General features: G+C 37.1%; 1 protein-coding gene across 1 annotated transcript in view; it reads left to right on the forward strand.

Annotated features, from left to right (window-relative positions):
* PREX2 (phosphatidylinositol-3,4,5-trisphosphate dependent Rac exchange factor 2) overlaps positions 1-18,222 on the forward strand; it is a 169,154-nt gene extending 150,932 nt beyond the window's left edge. Inside the window, exons 38-40 of the mRNA XM_058832482.1 lie at positions 808-910; positions 9,977-10,044; positions 12,873-18,222. Coding sequence (XP_058688465.1) covers positions 808-910; positions 9,977-10,044; positions 12,873-12,918 — 217 coding nt within the window. The 3' untranslated portion in view covers positions 12,919-18,222. The remainder of the gene's footprint in view (positions 1-807; positions 911-9,976; positions 10,045-12,872) is intronic.
* The last annotated feature ends 2,605 nt before the right edge of the window (positions 18,223-20,827 follow it).

Consider the following 20,827-nt stretch of genomic DNA (forward strand, 5'->3'; position numbering starts at 1 on the left):
ACCATTTTTTTTTGTCCTCATGATGACAATGAATATCAGATGGCATGTCTAAAAAGACTTTCCCTGCTACTTCTTGCCTGGTGTGCCAGCAGCATGGTCTTTAGCTCTGAAACTTTTCTGGTTGCTCTGATACAACAGTGACAGCCTTTGTTAGATGAGGTATCACAATCAGTTTTTGTTCTCAAGTGTTCATTTGAAAAAGATTGGTAAAGCGGCACAGAACATTTCATTTGAAGGAATGCAGTTTTCATCTATTTTCTTTTTTGGAAAGAGTAAATGTCTCTTAATTTTGCACTGCACTGATATGCCAAGAGTATAACCAAGCTAAATTAATTGTAAGAGATTGGGATTCTGGTATAAAGTCTTGGTCTGCTTTAAGAGTGGAGGGTGAGATCTAACATGCAGAAACCAGCCAAAAAGGGATTTATACAATCGCAAAAAAAATTTATCTTGGGTTGTTACTCTCCAAGTTGTGCACTTACCAATCTATAATTTTAGTGTGGGTTTTTGCATGTTGTTTTTGGTTTCTTTGCAGAGTTGGGGTTGTTTGTTTGGGTTTTTTTCTTTAAGAACAAAACAAATACATTTGATTGTAAGTCAGCAGGAACACTTGTTACACTCAAAATCTTAGAACCATTATACTGTTCCAGCTAATGCCTGCGTGGGTGAGGGAGGCATAGGGGGCATGTTTTACCATGCAGTCTTTTTATTTATATATATATATTTATTTTTTTTAAATGATGATTGATTTAAAAGCAGTTGTTTTAAGGAGCTATCAGACAGCTGACCTCTTTCCCTCCATTTCAGCTGCACTCTGAGCGTCACCCTGGAGCAGGCCATCACGCTGGCCCGGAGCCACGGGCTGCCCCCTCGCTACATCATGCAGGCCACGGACGTCATGCGCAAACAGGTGAGGTGCTCACGGTGGGGACACCCGGGTGCTTCCAACTGCACATGAAGCCACCAAACAGGAGTGACTCCACCAAGCATCTTTTAGCCTCCATCCTAACGCTGTGCAGTGTCTATTCGAGTCCTCTTAGTTTGGGTGCTTTGTGATTTGGGTTTTCTTTAATGTTCTTCCCTTATTGTTGAAGGTGTTTCATTTATTTTTTAATACAGAAACAGGCAATTTTTAACCAGTTGTTTGCTGTAACTTATGATTTTACTAAATTATTTTTATATAGTAAATGCCTTGGGATCGCCTTACATCACAGTAGTCTGTTGACTAAGACAACCTTTATTTTAATATATATGATTAATGAAAACAACTTAAGATTATTAACTATTGTCAGCAAAAAGTGACTCATGCACTGAATTAAGGGGAAGTATAAAAGGGAAGGAGAGAAATAAATACCACCAGTTTTTACTTTCCAAGCAAGATTCCTGAGGACAGTGTCCCTATTACAAAACAATGTTTTTCACTATTTGGTCATAATAGGATATTAGGATTTAGAGACTGGATAGTTAACCACCTCAGCACGAACTCTTGGTGCAGAGGTATGCCAAAAATATTGGATTAAAAATTAATATCAACTGAAAATGGGGGATACACTCTACTGTATTAACACAACATTTTCTAGAATATCTTGTTATCAGAAAATACTTTCAAAGGGATGTATCTTGGAAGGAATTCAAAGGAGGAAGATGAATGGTCCAGAGGTTGTTAGACAAAGCTTATAAACTGAAGATTAAAGAGCTCAACCTGTTCGGTTGACGAAAGAGAGGTTGAGGGGGGACTTAATCACTCTGCATGCATATGGAACATATATCCCAGCCTGTGGTAGCTTTCAGCCTTACAACAAAATCATAAGCAAAATACAGGATGCACTCAGTCTTGAAGTGAAAAAAACCATAATTAAATATTGCAACAATTAATCACAGATAAGACAAGGTTCATAATTTCTGGATTCTAGATGGCATCTAATTTATTATGTTCATTAATTTTGCTATGTATTTTGTGTAACAATCACAGTTACGAAAATGATTTAAAAGCTGTACTTTACTTCTAACTTGCTATAGAGAAAAATATGTGTATGCTAGGTGTGACCTTTAGTTTGTTAAAGCAATTTTGTGGATAGTTTCCATAAATCCACATCAGTTGCATGTAAATATTGTTGCTGTTAAATACTACATCAGAGTATTTAATCTCATTCCTTTTTGTATTGGGCTTTCACTTATTTTGGTGCATAAATTAAGTTTCTGTGGTGAATAAACACCCTCAAGGTTCTTGAATTGGGTCATGTACATCTGCTCAGGAATTACAGCTTTAACTTGACTTGAAAAGAATGCTACTGCTTTATATGGATAAACTTGCATGTATAGGTTGATATATCTGCTCCTGCAGTTCTAGACAAAAGGCAGACCTGCGTATTTTGCAACCAAAAAATATGGTTGTAGGTATTTGCATAAATTTACTTGTAGAATGTGTTCTGTCAAATCGTACATTTTCAAAATACAGATCTAGGCCATTTAAAAAAGCCTGCTGATTCATTTTTGTATCTTTTGCAGTTTATTTAATGAAAATGAAAGAAACTGACGTGGTTTTGAGCAGCTGTAGCTGTACTTGCTCAAATACAGATGTGAAAAAAGGCCTTTTGGTGAGGTTACATTCTTTGCAATAAAACAACAGGTGATCAATAACTGTTAAAAATACCAGTATCTCAATACCACACACAGACACTGTGAAAAAGTGTGCTAGTTATCTAGACTTTTTTTCACACATTCTTTCTCTTGCAGGAAACCATTATGACATTTAATAGAGTAATAATCTTTCGTTGTAATTTTCAATCAGTCTTGGAGCTCAGTAGTAGAAATACAACCCACTATTAAATTCTAAATATTTTGGAGTAATTTCAACAGCGTATTTTCTAGAAACCTGTTTGGATTTAATGTTTAAATTATCAGTAGGATTTAACTGTCAGGATCATAATGCAGGCCATAAAATTTGGAAGAAGGAATAAAAATGCTTCTTGGGGCTTAATGCAGAACATTTAGTTAAGGGCAATACAGGTGCCTTTTCCACATAAAAGAAACAAAAACCCTTGTTATCCCATTTACACACTAAACCTTTTTCTGGAATAAAGATATTAGCCACAGGGAGGTACAACTCAAAGGACGTCTATTGCATCTGTTACTCAGCAGCATTAACTCCTGTCAGTATCAGCTTCCCACAAGAGGAAATTGTCTCTACTCAAGGCTGATGTGTTTTCCAGCTTGGTGCACAAGTACTGAATAACTGCAGACACCTGTTTGAATGGATAACCTCAGGAATGATTTTTTTTTTAATTGAAGGAGGTCAAGATTGTGGTGAACAAGACTAATAATAGCTACAACTCTACTGTTGAAACATGCTCAAAGTAATTGTCTTGTCAGTTATAATAAGATAAGAAGCACCTTGTCTGTGAGAACTAAAGAAAAAAGACCAGCTTGTGAGAGTGGGTATGAGCTTGGGTCTGTGGGATGGCTTTAGTAAAGCAGTTTTGATTTATTTATAAGGTAGAGAAAAAATTGTCACAACATCCCACTTATCTTTTGGTAAACTTTTTTACTTATGCATATACTCATGTAAACATCTGCACACACAAAATACTATGTAAAGCACCCTGACAGCAGTGTGACTTTGGGATGCAGCAGAGTAGAGAGGACAGAGGCCTAGGAAAGGACATGCAGGAGAGCAGAGGGCACTGAGGAAAAAATGTAACTATAAGGCTGAAAAACAGAATAAAAAACCAGAAGAGAATTTATGTTGTCTTTTAAGTGACTAACTGTATGTTCATGCCTTTATTAAAGTATAATAGCAGCACTATATTTTGAGCCTACCAGTGGAAAGACTATGTTAGACCTGTTCTTTGCAAACAGAGACTGGGTGGTGAGAGATGTGGTGATTGGAGGCTGCTTGGGGCATAGTGGTCATGAAATTACAGAGTTCTCGATATTTGGTGAAATCAGGAGGAACATCAATAAGAGTTTTGGACTTCCAGAGGGCAGACTTTGGCCTATTTAGGAGACTTATTCAGATTCAGAGCTCTTTGGGAAGCAGCCCTTAAAAATGAAGCAGTCCTGGAAAGGTGGGTGTGTTTCAAAACAGAGATCTTGAGGGCACAGGAACAGACTATTCCTGTGTGCCGAAAGATGACTCAACAGGCAGATGTTCAGCCTGGATGTGCAACAAGGTTTTGAAGGAACTTAGGAATAAAAAAAAAGATGTATCATCTTTGGAAGGAGGGTCAGGTCTCTCAGAAAGTATTTAAGGGAGCTGCTAGGACATGTAGGAAAAAAAAATTAGGGAAGCCAAAGCTCAGTTTGAACTTAATTTGGCAACTTTTGTGAAGCATAATAAAAAATGTTTTTACAAATATATTAATAGTAAAAGGAAGGGTAAGACCAACCTTTGCTTCTTATTGGATGAGGGAGGGAACTTAATAACTGCAGATGAGGAGAAGGTGGAGGTGCTTAATGCCTTCTTTGCCTCAGTCTTTAGTGGGAATATGGTTTGTCTTCCTAGGTTGGTAAATGGTGTCAGGGAGCAGAATGATCCCCTTGTTATCCAGGAGGAGACAGTTAGAGAACTGCTGAGCCACTTGGATGTTTATAAATCCGTGGGACCAGATGAGATCCATCCCAGGGTGATGAGGGAGCTGGCAGATGAGCTTGCAAAACCGCTCTCCATCATTTACCAACAGTCCTGGCTCACTGGTGAGGTTCTAGATGACTGTAAACTGGCCAATGTGATGCCCATTTACAGAAAGGGTAGGAAGGAATCCTGTTAATTATAGGCCAGTTAGACTGACCTCAGTACCTGGTAAGGTAATGGAGCAGTTTATACTGAGTGTCATCACACAGCACACACAGGATGGCCAGGGTATCAGACCCAGCCAGCACCGGAGGGGTAGGTCATGTTTGACCAACCTGATCTCCTTTTATGACCAGATTACCTGCCTGGTGGACGCAGGAAGGGCTGTGGATGTTGTCTATTTGGACTTCAGCAAGGCCTTTGACACTGTCTCCCACAGCAAACTCCTGGAAAAGCTGGCACCCCATGGCTTGGACTGGAGCACTCTTTGCTGGGTTAGGAACTGGCTGGATGGCCCAGAGAGTGGTAGTGAACGGTGCTGCATCCAGCTGGGGGCCAGACACCAGTGGTGTCCCTCAGGGGTCTGTGCTGGGGCCAGTCCTGTTCAATATTTTTATTGATGACATGGATGAGGGTATTGAGTCTTTCATTAGTAAATTTGCAGATGACACTAAGCTGGGAGAGGGTGTTGGTCTGTTGGAAGGGAGGAGGGCTCTGCAGAGATCTGGAATGGCTGGATGGGTGGGCAGAGTCCAGTAGGATGAAGTTTAATAAATCCAAGTGCTGAGTCTTGCATTTTGGCCACAATAACCCCCTGCAACGTTACAGGCTGGGGACGGTGTGGCTGGACAGTGCCCAGGCAGAAAGGGACCTGGGAGTGCTGGTGACAGCAGCTGAACATGAGCCAGTTCTGTGCCCTGGGGCCAAGAAGGCCAATGGCCCCTGGCCTGGATCAGGAGTAGTGTGGCCAGCAGGAGCAGGGAGGTCATTCTTCTCCTGTACTGGGCACTGGTGAGGCCACACCTGGACTGCTGTGTCCAGTTCTGGGCCCTCAGTTTGGGAAGGACATTGAGACGCTTGAGCGCATCCAGAGGAGGCAACGAGGCTGGTGAGGGGCTGGGAACACAAATCCTGCGAGGAACAACTGAGGGAGCTGGGGTTGTTTAGCCTGGAGAAAAGGAGACTCAGAGGTGACCTTATCACTCTCTACAACTTCCTGAAGGGTGGGTGTAGTTAGGTGGGGGTTGGTCTCTTTCTTCAGGCAGCAACTGGCAGAACGAGAGGACACAGTCTTAAACTGTGCCAAGGGAAATATGGGTTGGATATTAGGAAAAAGTTTTTTACATAAGGAGTGATAAAGTATTGGAATTGTCTGCCCAGGGAAGTGGTGGAGTCACCATCCCTGTATGTGTTTTAAAAAATATTGAATGTGGCTCTCAGTGCCATGGTTTAGTTGAGGTGTTAGGGCTGGATTGGATGATCTTGAAGGTCTCTTCCAACCTAGTGATTCTGTGAATAATTCTCATAAGTATTGTACTGATTTAGAACTTTTTGAAAGAGAATCTGTTTTCTCTATGTGATTAGTTCTTGCTATCGTTAAATTAGTGTGTAGCTTAAAGATAAACCTATAATTTTTAAACATTGCAATAAGAATACTAGTTCATATAGAAGAGTCTAGATTGATGGTGAGAACTGCCATCTTTCACCAGTGCTCTGGCAGTGCTGGTATGCAGAGTATAGAAGTCTAGTCATGTAGCAAAGCTCTCCTTTATGCTCATGTGAGACAATGTCAATTAAGAATAGAATTGGAGAAGTTTAAACTAGCAGTATATTGAAATAGAAATGGTGTAATCATGCTCAGTGGTGACAAGAAGATGTCACATAGCAAGTTGCTAATAATTCTTGGGGGTTTTTCCTCAAAAGAAATAATAATTTGGTGGTTTTAAGTAAGGTCTAATTTGTGCCCCAACTAAACAATAAATCAGATGACTATATAAAGCAAGAATCCTTTTTAAATCAATGCATTTGATTTATTATGTGAGCAAGATACTAAAATTAGTTTGTCTAGTGAGTGATGCAAGTAAAAATATGCTGGTTTTGTTCTCAGAGGTAGTCACAGCACTGACGTCCAGGATCAGCATGTTATTCATTTAGATAGTTTTTGCAAATATATGTATATTCTGGACCTCAGTGCTATTAATCAAGTGCCAGTCTCAGCAGTCTGTCATGGTGAGCTTTCTTTATTACGATAAAATTTTAGAAAATGGCACTGAGAAAAGGCCCCTGGAGGTGATGAAGGTATGGACTCCACATGTCTAACAGTAACAAACATCTGTCCCTAGGTCATTCCTGACAGACATTTGTTGTATCTGTTGTTAGACCTCCAGTAGTGAGGACTCCTGCACAGACTGTTCTAGCATTTTCTTAACCTTTTCATTTGTATGCTTTACTTCATGCCTCATTTAAGTGGCTTTTTTCTTCTATTTTTTCCCCTTCAATTCCTATTTTCTGTCCAGTATACCATAAACTTAGTGACTGGATTCTCTTCCCTATTTAGCAGTAGACTTTTAGTATATTTATTGTTTCCAGAAATGGGGCCAACCTGTGACTGTGTTACCACCCTCATCGTAAAATATTTCTTCCTTATATCTGTTCTGAATCTACTTTTAGTTTAAAACCATTACCCCTTTTCCTATTGTTACAGCTCCTGCTAAAAAGTCTGTCCCAAATTTGATTATCATTTCCCTCATAAGCCATCACTTGTGTAGACAAGAAATCAGTTCATCTGATCTGTCATTTTTCAGTTGTGTTTTCTTAACTAATAATTCTTCCTATTCTCCATTGAACTCTTTTCAATTCTTTCATTAAAGATGAGAAGCAACTCTGAAGAATTATAAATAATCTTGCAGGACTTTAAGATTGAGCAATAAAATAGAAGATGAAAATCAGCATAGATCACTTAAGCAAAGGACACTGGGGAAAAAACAAACCCTAAGTTCACATTCAAAATAATTGACTGTGAGCTTGGCATTCCATTTCATGTTCAAGACTTCAGGATATGAGGAGAAAACATTAGCTCAATTTGCAGCAGTTATCAGTAAAGCAGAAGTTATAATGGTTTAGGCAGGGATAGATGACAAAGTAGAAATCACACTGTCATGACCCTGCATTTGGAATCTGATGTTCTTATCCCTTCCATAAGGGAGTATAATGGAAAAGATTCAGGGAAGGTCAGAAAAAAACTTAGCTGTGGTTGGGAAAGGGTTGTAGACAGAACAGACTGAAAGACAAAATAATGTAGGGCTGCTCAGCTTCATGATGGGGGATAACAGGCTTCTAAAGAACATGTGTCACAGGTAGGGACTGACCATTGTCCTCACCAGCGCAGAATTAAAGGCATCAAATGAAATCATATTTAAACCAAATTTAAAGGGTGGAAAGCTGGAGAGGGACTTTTTACAAGGGTATGTAGTGATAGGCCAAGAGGTAATGGCTTCAAAATGAGAGTGGGCTTAGATTGATTCTTTATTTTAGAATAAATTTTAGACATTAGGTTTAGAAAAAAGTATTTACCGTGAGGGTGGTGAGGTACTGGAACATGTTGCCCAGAGAAGCTGTAGATGCCGTATCCCTGGAAATATTTGGGGACAGGATGAATGGGGCTTTGAGCATTCTGGTCAAGGCGTCCTCACCCATGGCGGAAAGTTGAAACTAGATCATCTCCAAAATCCATTCTCTGATTCTTGATGTAGCAAGCTAAGATTCTACCAAAGATGTGGATTTTTCACAAGGTTAGTGATGTGTATTTATTACTGAGTACAAGATGAGATGGGAAAGAAGAGAAAAGAATCACTAAAGTTGATTCTGTACATACTTGTTGATTAAGAGAGGTAGTATTATATGACTAATGACTGAATTCTGGAGGAGTTTCTGGGGAAAGACATGTTTATCACGGTCTGTAGTTATGTGCCTTTGCAATTGTTGGAAACAATCTTACTGAGATAGATGCAGCTATAGTAAAATAATTTTATATTCTGCCTTAAGTTTTATAGGTACTCTAGTTATTTTTTCTATCTTTATCACGATTTTTTTGCCTTAAAGAAATGTAGGGACAAAGTATGATTTTGTGGCACATATTGATTTACATACAATCTGAGAGCCTATCTGTGTAAACAGCCAGCCTTTTTCATATACTGTTTCTGCTCATGATGGTGGATCAATACCTTATCAATTACCTGAGTACCTGGTTTCAGTCAAATGAAAGGTCTAGTCTTACGCTATGTCAGGAACCAATTATTATACCTATTTTACATCATGTGTATCTGGCATTGCAGCTCTGTTAGAAATATAAATTATCTTTGATACTGCCCATCAATCTAAGATAACACAGTAAGAGTTCTGAGGTTACACATTTTTATTCTCTGTTATTTTGTCCTGAATTTACATAGTACAGGAGAAATAAATGGAGAGTCAGTATATTTCTTATTGTCAGAACAAGTAGTTTCCATCTCCTTTAAAATGATAGAAAACATAGTAAGCCTAACAGATATTTCTTTATTATGACTACTTTACATCAATAAAACTGAACTTTAAGAGATACCTCATCAATCAAGAAGAAATTTTACTAAGTTCTTTCATATGTGTAAGCTGGTATGTTTGCAGAAGAGGGTGTATTTCACACAATAGTTCATGGTATATGAATATTTTGCATATTTTATCCATTTCCTCCTTACTGGATGAGTCAGTGAGACAAAAGTACTTTCATTATTCTTTATGAAAGAATCAATTGAAGTAGAGAAACACTGACTTTTCTTTTGTCCCTGCCTTAAGCAGGGATATTACACTAAACAATCTTAGGGGGTTCCTGCTATTTGTTTGTTTTTTTTTTTTAAATTTGAGATTCTCTGATTATAAAGGAAGATCAGGACCTGCATTTTTCTAATCCTTATTTAGTGCCTGAGTTTAGGCCATTTTTTGTTAGTTTTATTTAGTATTTTCATAGATAATAATCTGTAATATTCATTTGTTCTAAAGTTCATAGAAAATAAGTGACACGCCAGAAAAGAACTTTATCTATGACTTCTACACAGAATGGTGACAAAAATCAAACAAATTGAAATGAGATGTGTTTGGATTGTTTTACACCTTAAATGCTAGTTTTTTTATGATTCTCTTTTAAATTAACAAGATCTGTAAGTGTGCATTTATTTGGTGAGAAGTGTCAAGATTTTTGTTTCTTTATTGCTTTAACTTGTTCCTCACCTTAGAAGACAGTAGTTTTTTTGGGAGATGAAACATGTGTTAATTAATTTTAATCAGTAGGTAAGTTCATCTGCAAAGCTCAGAAAATTTTGTAATTTATTGTGGGTTAAATGAAGTAAAATTGTTGTTCTTCTTCCACAGGGTGCGAGAGTACAAAACACAGCCAAGAATTTAGGAGTGAGGGATCGAACACCACAGTCTGTGCCAAGGTAACTGATTTTCAGTGTCCTAGACCATGGTTTTGTTGACTTTATGTTAAATTCAGTCCTAGCTGCTCAAAAGCTAACAGTAAATATTGACTATATTATGCTCTAGCTGGTAAGATTTAGCTCTTAATGTACATAAAATCAGTTTCACTCTTAGCCATACAATTTTACTTTAAGTGATTAGTTGCAGAAGTCCAGGCTATGTAGCACTTCAGAGCATGCCCATTTTTGAAAAATGAAACCTAGTTCATGTTAATTATGAAAACACTGGAGTAAGCCCTTCATCACTTCTAATATTTAGCGGATTTGGATAAATACTCTTAACTAGATCCATAACCCCATTTAAATGAAATACTGTACTGCAGTATCTCAGCAAAATCATGTTCTAGTTGCATATGGGGATGATGCAGTCTTTCTTTGTCTCTTTCTGGAACAAACATTACGATGAAAAATGGGCTGTTCTATATTTATCCAGCTTTTTAATGTCGTGATGGATTGCAGGTACCTGAAAAGTTTCTTTAAAAGAACAACACTTATAAATAAAAATAATCAGACAACCATATTCTTAATTTGATTTTAAAATGGTTTTAGTAATCCAGAACTAACTTAAAATGGGTTTTACCAATTTAAACAAAATATTTTTATTGACTAATGAGAATACATTGAATTAGCTAGACAGATATGTGAAACACATAACAGATCCACTGTGGTTAAATTTCGGTAAGGAAATGGGGAATTAGTAAAACCTGATAGAGATGACCGTGTGAATGCGATTAGCTTAGAGGCAGTCCAGAACCAAAGATCCCTGATCAGCTGTCTTGCCTTGTGGGAAACCATGACAATAAAGTAGCACTTTGTTACATTAAAAACAATTTAAGCATTACTGGGAGAAGACTCTTCATATTTTGAACAGTATGATTTAGGCCTTAAATGAGCTCCTTCATGACATAATTCTGGAGACAGTCAAAAAATTCTTGCAACCCAAACTTTTCCCATCCCAACACGACAGAATCTTTATCTAGTTTCAGAGCTTTTGTAATAAAGGAACAATCTAAGTTCTCAAAAACTGAAACTTAGCAATAAGATTTTTTAGCATTGCATCTGTGGAAAAAAGACTGCCTCTTTCCAGCTGAAATTCGCACAATGTAGCACTGAAATGCTGAAGGAGAATTATGGGAACATAGAATAGATATTTGCACCCAGCACACTTCCCTGTGAGCAGCAATAGCAATGTCACAGGAATATCCCGGACCTCCGTGGTCAGGCCATTAGATACACAAGTCAGAATTGTCATCAGCAGGATGCTTTTGATGTATATCTAAACAATGCTCAGTTCTCTGCTTTGAAAACAGTATTATATTTGTTTTAATTTAACATCACTTTACAGGGTTCTCTTGTTGTCTGCAGCTACCATGGTTTCTGTTTTGTACCATCTCAACCATATAGTTGTTCCATATATATTGACCCAGAATAGGCTATTTCTGCTCTACAGCATCTCCAGCAACTTTAGATCCTTATGGATTTATGCAGCCTTATTGCTAGTTTGCTTCATATTCCTTTATATCACTTGCTCTGAAAACCATCTTGGTGATTACAGCAGTAACCTCAAGAATACACAGACCTTAGTACTTGGGGCTGAGATTTTCTGCACTTTTCTCCATAGGAATTATATATTGCTAAAACATCATCAAGTATTAACCCCACTGCAATCACAATTACAGGTTCTCACTGTAATTTTATCTGTCTTCTGCCAGCTTTGTATATTACTGCTTCATTATGCCAGCAGAATCAAATAATTTAACCTGTTTATCCTTCTCTGCTTCCTTGTCTGTATAAAGATCAGACCTTATCCTCTCATCAGTATAAATGCATAATGCCTTATATATATCTACTAATAGATGTTTTGGTGTCTGAACAATGTGACCTTAAATTATTGTGTTTCTGAATCTGCCATATGAATATGTGGAAGAGCCCAGTGATCTTCAACACATATTATGGTGGAGATTTCTGTTTGTTATTCCTTCAGTGATACATTCTCCCAGAGGAGTATGTGTAATCTCCAAATGAGATCATGTCTATGGCTGGTTCTAATTGCTGTGGTTTCAGAGGAGATGCTGTATGCTGGATAGGGGTACAGAACAAGGGGTGTGAAGTTAGAATGCTTGCCTTTTATTTTCAGTATATCTATTCTTACGGTAAAGTTTCAGACACCTGTTAATAACCAAGTCTTTGCAAAAGGGGTTAATAGAAAGCCAAAAACCTTTATAAGAGCAGTAGCTACTTCAATCTGTACTGAGGTACATTTGAACCAAATCTTACTGCTGTTGACTTCATCCATGAAGAAACAGAGGGAGAGAGAGTTTAAAATCTCATGCTAGTGTCACATGTCTGACACCTGACTTAGGTGCTTCAAACAGCATCAGGTCTTCAGGTAAATATTTTTAGAGTGAGGTTTGACTGGGCCAAGGCAAAACAGAATTGGAGGCAATTACATTCACCATGCAGCTTTTCCAATTGAGAAATCCAGGGCAACAACTGTTAATAGGATTAATGAAGGCAACTTCAGTGCAGAAATATGAAAATTTTCTATAATGAAATGTGTCTATAAGACTGCTTATAGATATGTGTTTTAATTATTCCACTTTCAATGTAAACAACAATACTTACAAAGATTTTATTAGTTTTACATTGACGATATTAAACTGAATTCAGTGCCTTTTGTTTTGCAGTGCAGAAAGGTGTAGATTTAGTTTGTGTTCCTTAAATTTACTCATCTTAATAATGACAAAGTTCTCAGAATAATGATTGCTTTGTTTGTTTGTCATTGTCAGATTATACAAGCTGTGCCAGCCACCACCACCTGTTGGAGAAGAATGAGATCTGCTCCAGAAAACAACCCAATAATGGCCTTTAGGATACTGGGACTATATGACAAAAATCCAACTGCACTACAGCAGCATGTCTCTGCAGCTTTTATAAATAAAAAAAATAAAAAAAAAATTACTCAGGACAAAGAAAGAAATACCCTAAATATTACCCACTGGCATTGAAAAATGTCTTCCCAGAAGCATTTCTAAAATCCGTGCACTCCAGCCTTACACTCACAGCATAGTACTCTTCCTTGGGAATTTTACACTGGAATCAGATTAATTTGATGTGTCTTGTTCAGCCACAGGATAGGTATAGCCAGCAGCTTGAAAAAAAAGTCTTGTTCAGAGGGAACGTCTTCATTTATACACTATGCAGAATGTGTTCTTGTGGAAGCCTGGATAAACTAGGCTTGATAATGAGCATGCACTTCATATGGGGCCCTTTGCACTTGATAAAGCTTTCTTTCCTGTCACCATCATAATTTCATGGAATGTTGACTGTTTCAAGAATATAATGTGAGGTTTAAAGATGGAATGCTCATTTCAGGATTGTATTTAATGGCTGCAGGCAGCTGCTATAGATGTGTGCTTGTAATCAGTAAACTCAGTGCTTGTCATGCTGCTTTGGAAGGAGGACCTACATGGCATTAGGAGCGCCAAATGGCATTTAAGGTAAAGTTCTGCCCTTTTGCAGCTGCCAGTATAATGAAGGAAAAGGATGAGTCTGATCTTTATCCATTGTTAGGCTGAGTTTCAGACTCAAATGTTTTATATTATTACATCTCTGCACTTCAGAGTTTTTCAGAGTTGTATATTCTTCTGTAACACTACACTAAGAAATCTACATAAAGCAGAGATGAATCAGTATTGTTAAACTGGAAATGACTGGTTGAAGTTCAAGCATCGTTTGGTGTTTTGATATTTTATGCTACCATTTTCCACATTTTGTCAGAATTGTTTTGTATGGCATCTCAATTCTTTGGAGTGGTAATTGTTACAGATTTATTTTGAAATTGTACTAACTATTTAGAGAGCCCAGGGAGAATTTATCTTCATTTGGCTGTTCGTTTGGCTAAAGAATTTTTAGAGAAAATGCCCCCAAACAAGGATTTATATATGAACACATTAAAACAAAAACTGTATTCTGAAATAGTTCTACTTCTAGCAGTAGCTCTGTGTTCCATTAGAGCAAAACACATACTGTCTGAATAAAATTTATTTTTTGTACAACACCAGCCTGTAGTTATGCTGTAGCAATCAAATCTCACAACAATTTTTTGCATATGATCTAAATATTTATGAATCTATCAATCTACAGTGAAATATGTAAGAATTCGAAAGGATCTGTACTCTTGAAGAGAATGGTTTTTTTATAGAGGATATTTAGGGAACTTGTTATTTTTCTCCAAAGGAGGAATTAGAGCTTCTACCTTCTTCAGTATTCTAAATGTTTTTACACAGACCTAAATTTTCTAAGAAAATAAGTATTTTTATATATCCACAGATATCATTCATTTCAACGTGTATATATTTAGGTAGTCATATCAGTTACTGGTCCTACCATAAATAGAGAATGTTTGCATTAAACAATGACAAAGACATGCAGTAATGAACAGTCCAGTAACAACTTCACCTTTGTGCTTTAAAGTTTACTCTCTTTCATAGTTACTGGAAGCTATTGAACTATGATCCTTTTGATTAAAAAACTTAATACACAAAAGCAAAATAAAAATTTTAAAAATAATTATTTTTTAAGGTTTTTGTCTAGCGTGACATAATGCTTACACATAAGAAAGAGTTATATTTTCTATAATTGCTGTTCTAGTCAGGGCCTTATACTTTCAGATGTGTTTCATTCAGAGCAACATTATTGGCTATGGTAATTCGTGCTCCAGGCACAAGCACCAGTAATTTCAGTTTCTGCTTGTCCAGACATCAGAAGTACAGAGAAGCCATAAGCACCTCAAGCCAAGGGTGTGTCGGTGTCAGCCCAGCTCTGAGCTCTCATCTTCCTGTGAGGTTTCCCCACATGAGGTTTGATTTACTATGAGGGAAGTCAGCTGTTGGCTGCATGGTGCTGCTGAGCCTGTAGACAATAAAATAACCTAGAGGACAAAATCTGTTGCATGTACATGCATTATTGTAACTAGTCATTGTGGATTTTTTTATATAGCATTGAAAATGGTAGGAGTGCAAATACTCCAAAATAGTCTTCCTGTATAATATCATAATTCCCTGTTTCATTTTGTTGTTGAAATCATGGGATAATAGATATCTGTAAAGGACAAATAATTATGAGCCAGTCACTGGTCAAAATTCTTTAGATGTTATTTCATGAGTGTGCATCAGAAATCCTGACCTCTTATTTTGGTATCTAACTTTTGGTCCTTTATTCTTTTTTACCCCCTCTTGAGTCAGTTTTCAAAAAGTTATTCAGCATTATGAGATTTATTGGTGACACATATTGCAAAGTAAAGCATCTATTTAGCCTGGTATCAAAGGAGCTGAGAAACTTAAGCCCTTGTTTTCTGGGATTACAGATAACACATAAAAATATGACTCCACAGTAACACACAGAATCAATTAGGTTTGAAAAGATCTCTGGGATCATTGACTCCAACGTATAGATTGAGTCCAACCTATTTTCTGAGGAAATGGGACACAAATGGCCCACTTACTGACTATTAAAAAGTGGGGATCTGATTTCTCAAAATGGCCATCATTCTTCAATGGCCTGTACGAAACATTGTGTAGTATTCAGATTGCTTTTCTTGTCCCTCAGCTTTCAGAGCACACTGCACATTCTAACACCATTCTATTGACTTCTGATAACATTAAATGGACTTTAGTAAATCAATTCTTAAAATATAAATACACATATGTTCATTGTTAAAGCTGTTTATCTTGTTTGGTATGTGTATAGGACGTATTTCCTCCTTATACAAGGTGCACTTACAGAGTAAAAAAAAAATATCCATTCTCATCACAGTATGTTTATTCTCTTATAAATATTTAAACTCACAGGTGGCAAGAAGAGATGACCAAGAGCGATGATTTACAAGAATTGTATCACCTATAGCTTCTTAAATCTTTGTTTTGACAGAAACAGGTTACGTAGCCTTTTTTCTACAACGAAGTGCTGTACTGGTTTAGAGAAAAAAATCTGTATGTAATTTTTACTTTTTCACCCAAGGCAAGTGTAATTCTTCTGGGAATAAATTCAAGGACCTAGAGGCATACATTACCAAATACCACCACGATTCAATGCTAGCATGGGAAGGGAGGGTTACAGGCCAAGAAACAGCTGAGATGCCTTGAGTTGCTATAGCATCCATGCTTGGAGAAAACATAGATTTTTACGTAGAGATGAGGATATTTGGCCTATCTTTGCAACCATCATCTATGACTAGTAGGATGTTAAACTGTCTTTAGTCTATGACATGGCCATTGATTCAGTCTAGTTCCCTAAAGTAATTATTTTTTAATATCTATTTTCCTTGTAGATTGTTAATGTAAATAAATATAAAAATGTATATAGTCCAGTTTTTCACTGTCAAACTTTGTGTTTAGAGATCCATTTTAAAGTGAATATTCCTGCTCTCAGCTGAAGCAACCAACCAATTTCATTTCCACTGAGGCAGTTCGAATATTTAGTGGCTTTTTGGGTAGATTTCACTGGGTTTTAGCAAATGTATCAGGGTTTTGGATCGGTTTGTATTTGTTTATTTTAATGCAGTCGTGGTCAGAACTGTTCTTCTACTGGTTTAGAGCCAAAACAATTAAACTTCAGTCAACAAGGATTTATAGTAGTCATACTTAATTTCATTTGTTAGAATCCTTTAATGGAAAAAACATGAACCACTTTTATTGATCTGATTTTAGCCAGAGAAATTCACAAGCAAATGTGCAAATGTGTTTTATTAATTCATTGTCAAATGTAGTGTATATATATATATATATATATATATATATACATGTAAGTATGTATTTAAGACACTTGCCTGAATGTGAGTATACACATCATGGTTAGCATGATGCTCAAAAAAGGAAAGCGTCTTTCATTTATTTTCATTTAAATGAGAAAATGAGTAACTGTAGTATATATCTACATACTGGTCCATACTCTTTACTTTACAGCTCCTTCATGGATACATCTGCCAGCATTTTAAGAATATTTTGTGCCTTTTTTTACAGTATGAAAAGAGCTAATGCATTGCCTTATGTATTTTATCTCTGTACTTGGTAAATGCAGGTAGTGCTTTTCTAATTATAGTCCAACAGTACTCTGGCATTGGTAAATTAGATGTGCTGTACATACCTGACTCAGGATACCTGGCTTTTTCATCATTAGGTTTTGAGGTATAAAAAGATACTGAACTCATATTTTTGTATGCTGACAATTGCATAGGATTTTTTTATATACTGTATATATCAACCAAGTTTTCCTAAAGAAAGTTTATAATTATGAATGTTTCCCTTTTCCTGCTAGATGATGTGGGTTTTCTTGTTATGTATGTATAAATGAATATGCAGCACTCACAGTCATGCAGATATTTACACCGGTGAGAAATTTCAGATTTTCCAGAGGCTAAACAAGCTTTTTTTTTTTCTTACGTTCTTCTCTAGAATTATATCTCTCCATACTAGAGATCTACTTCAGAAATAATTTCTACTTCAGTTTGAAAGTCCAATAGTGTTCAAAGTAGCTGGGACATTTCTGAAAGTACTTAGATTTGGACTTTCATGGGAATATCCACGACACCTTCTGTGTGTGTTTGTGTTTCCTATCTGCAGTACCATACACCAGATTTAAAAAACTAAGTAGCCTTATTAACTTCTTTACTGTATATAGTGTATGTATTTGGTTATATTTGTGTTATACTTTAAAAATGAAATTAATTTCTGCATTGAGTATTGCACACATTTTTAAAATTAAGAATATATTTTGTAACGTCTCATTAAGCGCAAGAGGCCATTACTGCTTTGAAATATTATGTGTAAGTACAGCCATACACAGAATGTCTCAGCTTTTGTCTGAAAGCAATCGAACTAGCAGTTCTGTGGGTAGTGAAGTTTGTTGGAAGTAACTTTTGGAATTAAAGATCCTTGGAACATAGATTTAAATTACTTTTTCCTTTGCTTTTGTAAAGTGCCTCTGTAGCATACTTTGAATCAGTTACTATATTGATTATGGGTAAAACTAATACTGTGTACTTTTAGATCTATGTTTATTTTTTTAGTTACATAGTAAAGACTGGAATGGTAACAATGTATTACAAAATGTCAGAGAGCAATAAAACCATTCATAATATGGCCACTGCAAACCTCTTCATTTGTAAGCAAGAAGTAAGCTGGGAGGGAGTGGGTTGAGCGTCTTTAGCCCTCTCAGTCTGCCTGCCTAGGAATTCTGCTGCAGGAGAACAGAAATTAAGCTTCTAGGAATAAATGTTTTTAATAAGAATCTCTTTTGCAAGCCCAGGCCCAACCTAGGCTCATTGCTGGTAATTGAAATGCATCTTTATGACCATTGGAAAACTGTACCCTGCATGAGTAGTAGCCCCTGGATTTGGGCAGTTGCACTTTGTGAAGGCTGGAAGAGACAAGCATGAAAATTGCTTTCTGGCCCTGTGGTGCCATCACTGTTCCACAAAGCTCTAAAATATCCACCTTTTTTACACTTCTTTGTCTGAGGACTTCCTGCTTACTGCTGTGTGACAAGCACAGTGTGTGGAGTGTTGTACTCCTTGTACTTAAAAAACACCAATAAATGACTGATCATTTAGAAGGATCTTTTGGGATGCCAGGGGGTTGAGGAGTTGCAATTGCACTTGCAACTTCTTTTGAAAGACTGAAAGCTGATGAACTACTAGACCTTGCAGAGCAGGTGTCTCTATATGAAGCGATTTCTGATTTCTACATGGTTGCTGTGATCAACAGATGTTCAGGACTGAAAGGAACAGTGGAGACAGGACCAAAAGCAACTACAGTTACTATGTAAAATCCCTTTTGTTTTCCATCTTATGCAAGCAAGGAGGAGGAGGAGGAGGATGTAAGTATTTCTGATAACTAGACTTGAAAGATAGATTTTTTTTTTCTTCTGTCTATGTATTTCTCTCTAATTTTGTGATTTTTGAAAGCAGAAATGACCACAGGATTTCAAATATGGTCTGCTTTTCTACCATTACAAGTGAGCTTTCTTTTTTCTGTGCTACTCATTTCTGTGGTCTTGCTGCCATGAATACCTCAGAAATAAACTCCAAAGAATTCTTTTCTTGATCAGTGTACACAATGGGAATAATAGCGCTTTGAAACACCTGCTGAGAAAGATAATCAATTACACCATGGTAGCACTTGGGTGTCCAGTAATTTTGCATCTTTCATGAGAAAGTATTGCTATCATCATGGTTTGAAAGTTGAAAAGTCTTCAAAGGCACTTGATACACTTACATGTCAAATGAGCATGGTGTGATTCCATGGTTCAAAAATGATAATATATCTTTGTCTCCCATGAAAATATGTGTCTGCTAAGCTTTGACAGGAAAGACACTTCCTTCTAAATGCTACTCATAAACTTACTTTTAGTATACATTTGACTGTTTTGGAGGTTTTTTAATAGCTCATTATGTCATGCAGAAACAGGATAGATGAAGCTCATACTTGGCTTATGCAGTTACTTCATTCTTTCTTGTAAAATCTTAATTCTCTGAAACTACTTTCCCAGATAGTACCTGATTCCTTCCCCCACTTCCTTATTTCCATATTAATTTTGCTCTGTGGTGCTGCCAGGGTTCTGAGGACCCTAAAATGCCCTAATTGATCAAAACAGCCTCATCCCTGCACTCACTAGCCATGTATTCTGGGCAGCACTTCAGATCAGGCCTGTGCACCTCCTGTCAGCCCTACCCCACCTATCCTGGGTGAACCTTGAAACCAGGGCTACGGGTAGCTTTGTGCCTAGTCTCATCTTCTGCTGTGTGTGGTAAGACTTTCTGGATGGACCCTGAACCTGCTGCAATATTTTGCCCTGTGTGATCATCCTTGGACTGTCAGTGGAGCTCTTTGTTTCCAGGGGAAAGTCACTGCACTGTGTTCACCCACAAGTCCTAGTTTGTCTCCACTTCAGGGAGTGGACTTGCTCTTGCTGCTTTCCAGGAGGAATATTCAGTGATGGTACAGGTTTTTCCATGTGTAACATACTCCTGGCTTCTGTTGTCTTGAAGCAGACCAATGAGTTAGATTAATGGGGAGGCAGGAGGGGAAGGGGAAATGCCCATTTCCAGTCACAAGGTAGATGGGAGGCTTCCATTGATTTTAATCTTGGGACTAAGGGTAGTGTACAAAAATGTCTATATTCCTAATTTGGAAAAAATATTTGAAAATGGATCTCCAGAATGTAGTCAGTATTGAAGCGGGGGGAAAAGACACTGGGTACTTAGGAGGAGTGTAAGATAAGGAAAGTGCTGAGGAGTGTAAACACAGCAGTGGAATGTCCTGAAGATCTGGCTTTAGTTTTTCCAAGTATTTAATACAGTTGGTGTTTTATAAACAACTGCATGCTTTATACAAGACTCAATATAAATTGTTAGAATTTTAGCTTAAATCTAGATTTTTTAAGCTCTAGGTCTAGCTAGTCATTAATTATTTAGAGTTTTTTATCAGGGCAGGAGGGATTTTTACATCTGGAGTAAATAACCAGTGTCTTTCCTTGTGAATTATAACAGCCTCTAAAAGTAGGAGAAAATTGTACTGGATATATTCTGGGCGCATAATCAAATGAAAGGAACACCAATAGGTTTTGATTCTGCTTTCATTTAAATGAATAACCAAATTTTCATTGACTGCAGAGAATGAATCCATAATACCAGCACTATTATGCCAGACCCAGACTAGCTTGAATGGCTGTCAACGTGTTTAGT

Source organism: Poecile atricapillus, chromosome 2 (genome assembly GCF_030490865.1).
Source record: "Poecile atricapillus isolate bPoeAtr1 chromosome 2, bPoeAtr1.hap1, whole genome shotgun sequence".
NCBI lineage: Eukaryota > Metazoa > Chordata > Aves > Passeriformes > Paridae > Poecile > Poecile atricapillus.